This window comes from Somniosus microcephalus, unplaced genomic scaffold, assembly GCF_052327205.1.
Source record: "Somniosus microcephalus isolate GS21.2 unplaced genomic scaffold, FLI_Smic_1.0 unresolved_chr1, whole genome shotgun sequence".
NCBI lineage: Eukaryota > Metazoa > Chordata > Chondrichthyes > Squaliformes > Somniosidae > Somniosus > Somniosus microcephalus.
In genome coordinates, this window is record NW_028225179.1 from 98848673 (window position 1) to 98856400 (window position 7728).

At 40.7% G+C, this 7728-nt stretch overlaps 1 protein-coding gene across 1 annotated transcript; it reads right to left on the bottom strand.

The window, feature by feature from the left end:
• Window positions 1-2087: 2087 nt before the first annotated feature.
• Window positions 2088-2966, bottom strand: LOC147095648 (uncharacterized). The gene has a single exon (XM_085973680.1). It carries the CDS (start codon window positions 2913-2915, stop codon window positions 2088-2090), a length of 828 nt encoding a protein of 275 aa, XP_085829806.1. The 5' UTR covers window positions 2916-2966.
• Window positions 2967-7728: the final 4762 nt, after the last annotated feature.

Below are 7728 nucleotides of genomic sequence, written 5' to 3' on the forward strand. Positions count from 1 at the left end.
CGGCCTGACCACGGGCCTATACAAATTTAACAGAACTTCATTACTATTGAATTCTGTACTCCTGTAAATACACCCCAGTACTTTGTCAGCATTTTTAATTGCTTTGGTGACATGTGATGTTGCTTTTAATGATAGGTTCGTCTGCATCCCTAGAACCCTTTGCTCTTCTACCCCATACAGTTTCTTATTTTTTTTGGATTAGCTGTTGTTTATACCTTTCCTACCGAAGTTCATTACCTCACAATTATTTATGTTAAAGTTAATTTGCCAGTAACTGCCCAGTCTGCAAGTTAATTTAATATATGTTGAATTGTATATTCCCTTGTGTATATTGAATCAATTTTTTCAAATTATTTTGAAATAAACTCAATGTAAAAACATATTTGAAGTTAATTTGCCAGAAAGATTATTTCGGCTTCATTTGTTATTTTAAAATTAAATCTGTCTCAGGGGAAATACCCTGTTTAAAGCACTTACTCGCTGAGTTGTTTCTATTTGTTCAGTTTAGTATGTTTACCTGACGATTTTATGTACAGTTGTATTCTTAAAACAAACATTCGTTAAATTAACGTGATTTTTTTTGCCACTTCTGCATTCCAATGTTCACAAGCCATCAGTATAAAACATTTTAACCTTTTTTTTTTTGGATCTTTGAAATAAAATGATACGTTGAACAGTTATGTATTTATTCAACATTTGTCTGTTAAACCAGTCAGTTTTTGTTAAAGTCTGAAACCGTTACTTATTTTTCAAAGAGCCGCTAATAAATCGCTAACTTCAGTATCTACAGAGAGATTTCTGACAAAGTTAAATTCACATACATGGCCATCCACCAAAATGTTGTCAGATCCTGGGATCCTCCCACTCCCTCAAATGGTGCCAAGCACTTTGTACTGCTCCCTCACCAGAAAACAGATTCCATTATTCATTTCTGCAAGACTGCGGTTCTACCTCTGCTGTACTGGCAAAGGAAAGGACTCTACAGGGACCAATTCTTCCCGTTCCCAGTTCGGCTTAAACCCAAGCACCCTCCCCCAGTGTTTATTCATCTCAGACGTGCTACCACAGTGCTGCCGAACCCGGGGCCATCACTTTGTCCTGTCACACCTCAGCACACCGACTGCAAAACTGCTGCATTTAACCCTAGATCCATAATCTGATTTTTCTAAATCTACAAATCTACAAATCGTGTCCCAGCATTACTAAATGTTACAGATCTGCCTCCATTGGGCAAAACCTAAGCTCACCCACTGCCCTGCAGGTGAGCCACAGCACTCCCAACCAGCGCTCTGATATTCTAGAACACCACCATTGTTACCACAATCTATCCCACTCAACAGTTCAAAACTGACCCCACACTCTCAACAGTAACGTTAAGTGGCAGAGACAGTGCTTCATCATGTTATCTCTTCTCAATCACTTTATTGTGTGCTAGGTTGTAAACAGGTAAGACATGAATTCAGATCCTAGTGCATGATTTTTTAAACAAGAAACAATACCACGGATTCCGTATTTAACCAGGAATGAACAGAATCAGTATATTATTGCCTGAATACAATTAAAAAACAAGGACATCATGTAATACATTTTTCTTACTCAGTAACCGTAAACCAATAGCAGTGAGAGTATGTAATGATTCTTATCGAGCTTATCCACTCTGTAATGTTCAATTACCATGGCTGCAGCTTGCAGTTTCCCTGCTCTCGAAGTAGCAAGCCCGGTCCCCCTGTCCGCCGTTTTTTCAGTTTAATTGTAAATAAAATCAGGTTGGCGAATGTAGAAACAGGAAACTCCGGCCTATAGGTTGTCACTGAGGTTGAGCAATTCGATGGAACGTTACTCTCTACACATTTCTATTGAACAATTTTGGTCCATTTGAAGGACTGTAATTGGAGTAATTTTAGTTTTGGATGATAGTGGCGCATGCATTCTATCACATTAGCCACCCATTATTCACCACTTCCAGTTTCTTTTGCATTTTAGTCAATGCTGCCTGGCGTGCGGTCAATTCGATATCGGCACTTTTGCATTCATATCCACAGTTAAAATGATTCCTTTGCTGTTTTAATTTGGTGAAGCCATTTAACTTACTGAAATAAATACGTTATTACTCTCAGGGGGCGCTTAATGATATTTATCAGCTCATCTCTGAATTTACTCTGGCATACTGCATAAATAAATGTGTTTGTGCAACAACTCAATGTGCGAAGCATACTTCCGGATCGTTCCATTATAGTGAAAGGGTTATTGTAATTTGTCTCTAAAAATTGACTATCTGCAAATTGAACAACTATAAAAGATGTTAATATTACCATCCATGACAGTATAAAATTGGCGGATATGGCGAGCAGTAAAATTATGGATTTCCTTCGGCTCTCCGTCTCTGGATCATTTTGTTTCTCAGCATTGTTGTTTCCACGAAGTCGCCTTCTCACTCTATTGGCCAGTACAATGTGCCTGATGGTCAGAGCATTGAGCAGTAAAATCAACACAAATGGAGCAAATGGGGATAATACTGTTTCCATCCACAAAAATGCTACCCATATGGGTAAGGTGTAGAAGCTTACTTTTACAGAGCAGGACCATGGCACGTTGTCAATTATTTCCCGAGGTTCAAATATAAAGTAGATCGGAACATTTTCTAAACCGCTCAGCGCACACACCACAGCTATAACAATAGCTGCAGTTTCTTTAGTGCAATATTTTGATCGCAATCTTTGGCAACAAATGGCCACAAATCGATCAAAGGTGAAAGCGACAGTTAACCAGACAGAGCAATCAAAGGAAACAAAATTCAAGGAGAGATTGAGACTGCAAATGGGAGTGTAGTTCAGAAATGAGTATGGAAAAAAAGCGTTCTTAATCCGATAAAGGATTACTGCAAATATCAGGACCAGTAGATCAGCCGTTGCCATGGACACCAGATAACTGGTGATGCATTTGGAGAGACCGACCTTTCCACGGGAGAGAACCACAATTGTTGCTAAATTAGCTGCAAAGAGGAGAAAGGTGAAATTATTCAATCTCCTTATATTGAGAGGATGATCACTCGCCAGTTTATTGGTGTGACACTTCATGAATTTCGAACCTTCGCCCTCAAAAGTCTCTCCGGGGTTGTTTCAACCAAATACACACGGCAAAATCCCACGGGATAGTGGGCAGCGCTCAATTTGTTACCCATCCATTAATACTCTCCATAATCTTGAGTAGAGAGTAGAATCGGCGCAGTGTTGAACCAGCGTTGCTCCCAATCCTGAAATGTTACTGAGGGGCGGGTTAGGTTAACATCGCCCCATAGCAGGAGATTGATTGGCTGGTGTGCTGAAAGGAAATTCTGGCCAAGGATCACCTGTTAATACAACCTGCTGCATTTTCCTTCCTGTGATATTAATTTGCAGGAAAATCCATCGGATTATGCAAAGGCGGTGGTTGCAGCCGCCAGTTTGCCGTATCCATCCAACCCAGCTGGAAGGAATAAAATCTTCCTCATAGCTGCCGGCGCCATCATTACAGACTCTGCCGCACCTTGACTTTGGGTTCAAGCAGTGTGTTGGCCTTTACTGCGCTGGCTCACACCATTACCTGGCCTCAATTTTATGCAGCATCCAATATCGCTCAGTTTCACACTCGCAGCCTTCAGGGTTGACCTGCGAGTGTAAACTTTCTGAGTAATTGGCAGCTTTTCAAGATCACGCCTTTCACTGAAACATAGCGGCAAATGAGCCCATGGTTTATGGATATCTGGTAACAGTGACAAACAATCGCTGCTGTGGTCACATTCCCAGGAAGTTAGTGGGAAACACACCTTGATGGATATTTAAAACTTTTCAACAATATTTACCAACCAGAACGCAGGTGCGATGCTAGTATTTGGCTCAGATTGAAATTTACATATATAAATATAAAATGCTGTAAATCTTAAGCAGGTGAGACAGAATATATGGCACGAGAAACATAGTTAAATTTGGAGGTCGATGATCTTTCATCAGACCTGGTCATCGACCTGAAACTTTTAGTCTGTTTCTCTCTCCCCATGTGTTACCTCGCCTGCTGAGGTTTCCATAATCCGCAGTATTTTCTTCTAAAAATTACAACAATCTCTACAAAGGAGATGCAATCCCACCTAAATTGCATCATTTAATAATTCAGAAGAAGTTCTGCTGTCCATCAGGTTATTACATTTAGAATATTTGGGAAACTTGGAGTTTTCTAATTATTATTTGTTTGATGGTGGTAATCAGTGTCTGCTCATCAATCACATCAAAATAAACAGAAAATATCAATACACCGACAGCAGGAACAGTGACACAGTCAGACATTGTTAAAGTTAATATTAATTGATTAGCAGTGACTTACCAGGAACACCAACTATTGCAAGAATAGGGTAGTAAATGTTTTCTATCTGTATGATAACCGGCTGTCCCATTTTCAGAGAGAAGCGATGCTGTCTGTTCGTGTTTGGAGACACAGATCTTCTGCTTTCCAAATACTGTCTTATTTATACCTGAGCTAAACCCCGAGTGACACATGAGCATTGCACAATGATTGGCATTAGTTACAGTCATTTAACAAACAGGTTCAGCTGAGCTGTATTTACTGCTGCTGATCAGAGAGTGGCATATTTTGCAATAAGATTTCACGTATGTCATATTTTAGCAATGGAACCTGTTGAAAGCATTACTCCTAATTTAATATTACCGACTCCTGAAGCTGTGGAATTTGTTTATAGGAGCACGGGAGACATTTGATGAAATAAATGCGCATGCATTCGTGGTAGGCTAGCATCATTTAAAGTGTAGATACATTATATTCATTCTTTTTGTAATTTATATGCTACATAATATAGATATAATCCCGCTCCGTTGTGCACTTGAGATTGAAGAGTCACTTGTATACAGCTGAGCAGCCCCGCGGATATGATGAGATGTTGGATTTCAGTATCAACAGGATTTGAGAGGAGATAAAAGAGACAAGTTTGGTCTGATATATAGCGGGTGTGAGAAAGATGAATGTGGACCAGAAACTCAATAGCCGTTTGGAAAGGATGTGGGAGTTTATGGCCATCAAAGTTAAGGAATTGGATGGTGAAACAGAGAATTTATGCCGGCTGCCAAACCGGATTTTGGGGCCGGACCGGCTTTATCTATATTAAATAATGTCAGTCTTAGCGTCAGCTGTGGCTCAGTGGGTAGCACACTCGCCTCTGAGACAGAAAGTTATGGGTTCAAGTCTCACTCCAAGGAATGTGAGCACATAACGCTAGGCTGATACTCCAGTGCAGTGCTGAGGGAGTGCTGCAGTGTCGGAGGTGTCGTCTTTTGAATAAGACATTAAACCAACACCCCGTCTGCCCTCTTAGATGGACATAAGAGATCCCATGGCACTATTTCGAAGAAGAGCTGGGGAGTTATCCCTGGTGTCCTGCCAATGTGTATCCCACAATCAACAAAAGAAAAACAGAATATCTGGTCATTATCACATTGCTTTTTATGGGAGCTTGCTGTGCGCAAATTGGCTGCCGTGTTTCCCACATCACAAGAGTGACTACAGTCCAGAAAGTACTTCATTGGCTGTAAAGCGCTTTGAAATGGCCGGTGGTCATGAAAGGCACTATAGAAATGCAATGATTACTTCTTTCTTTCTTGATATTTCAATTGATCTAAACTCAACAGATTTTCGAAGGAGAGAGTCCCCGATTTCCTCCACCGTTTGTGTGAAGAATTGTTTCCGGAAATTACCCCTGAACGGCGGAGGTCTCATTTTAAGGTTATTCCCCACCAGAGGAAATAGTTGCTCTCTATCTACCCTTTCAACTCCTTTATTTATCTTAAACTCCTCAGATGGATCACCCTTAATCGTTATACTCAAGGAGATGCAAGCCTGGTATGTGCAACCTGTCCTCATAATTTAACCCTTTTAGCTCCAGCTTTATGCTGGTGAATCTGCGCTGCACCCACTCCAAGACCAATATATGCTTCTCAGGGTGGAGTGCCCAGGACTTAATGCAATGCTCTAAATGGGGGATAGCCAGTTATTTTGATATAACTCTAATGTCACTTGCCTACCTTTGCATTTGGCCCTGTTAAGAAAAAAGGCCAACATTCCATTAGACTTTTGAGAATATAAGAATATACGAATAAGGAGCAGGAGTAGGCCATAAGGCCCCTCGAGCCAGCACCAGCATTAGTAAGATCATGGATGATCTTCGACATCAACTCCCTTTTCCTGCCCTATCCCCATATTCCTTAATTCCTCTGGAGTCCAAAAAACTATTTATTTCAGCCTTGAATATACTCAAAGACTGAGCATCCACAGCAATTAAGGGCAGAGATTTCCAAAGATTCACAACCCTCTGAGTGAAGAAAATCCTCCTCATCTCAGTCTTAAAAGCCCGGCCCCTTATCCTGAGACTATGACCCTAGCTCTATACTCTCTAGCCACGGGACTCAAACTCTCAGCATCTAACCAGTCAATATTCCCCTCAGAATCTGATATGTTTCGATTAGATCACCACTCATTCTTCTAAACACCAGAGAGTTTCGACCAATCTACTCAATCTCTATTCATATGACAACACTCACATCCCCGAGATCGATCTAATGAACCTTCGTTGCATCGCCTCTAAGGCAAGTATATCCTTCCTTAAATAAGGAGATCAAAACTATGCACTGTACTCCAGGTCGGGTCTCACCAGAGCCGTGTTAAATTGTAGCAAGACTTCCCTACTCTTGTACTCCAACCCTCCAGCATTAAAGGCCAACATGTCATTTGCCTTCCTAATTGCTTGCTGTACCTGCATGTTAGCTGTCTCCGTTTCTTGTACTAGGACACCCAAATCTCTGAACACCAACAATTAATAGTTTCTCACCATTTAAAAATTATTCTGTTTTTCTAATCTTCCTACAAAAATGGATATTTCCCCATGCTATACTCCATGTGCCAACATTATTGCCCATGCACTTAACCTGTCTATGTCCCTTTGCAGCTTCTTTGTGCCGTCCTCACAGTGCATTTTTCCACCTAGCTTGGCATCATCAGCAAACTTGAATACGTTGTACCCGTTCTCTTCCTTTATGTCATTAATATAGATTGTAAATTGCTGAGGCCCAAGCATTGAGCCTTGTGGCTCCCCATTAATAACAAGCTGCCAATCTGAAAATGACCTGTTCATTCCTACTCTCTGTTTTCTGTCTGTTAACCAATCTTTTACCATGCTAATACCTTACCCACAACCCGATGTGCCTTTGTCTTGTTTAACAACCTTTTTGCTGGAACCTTATCGAATGCTATTTGGAATTCCAAATATATTACATCCACTGGTTCCCCTTTATCTACCCTGTTAGTTGCTTTCTCATAAAACTCTAATATATTTGTCAAACACGATTTCCCTTTCATAAAGCCCTGTTGAATCTGCCTAATCATATTATGGTCTTCTAAGTGCCCTGATACGACTTCCTTAAAAATGGATTCCAGCATTTTCCCGATGATTGGTAGCAGGCTAACTGGACTGTAGTTCTCTGTTTTCTCTCTCCATCCTTTCCTTTACATTTGCTATCTTCCAATCCGCTGGGACATTTCCAAAACCTAGGGAACTTTGGAAGATCATAAACAATGGATCCACTATCTCTGCAGCCACGTATTTTAGAACTCCAGGATGTGGGCCATCAACTCCAGGGGATTTGTCAGCTTTTAGTCCCATTACTTATAAGAGCATAAGAACAGAAGAAC

Coding starts and splice junctions, on each gene's coding strand:
- LOC147095648 (XM_085973680.1), bottom strand. CDS start 2,915: ATGGCAACGGCTGATCTACTGGTCCTGATATTTGCAGTAATCCTTTAT.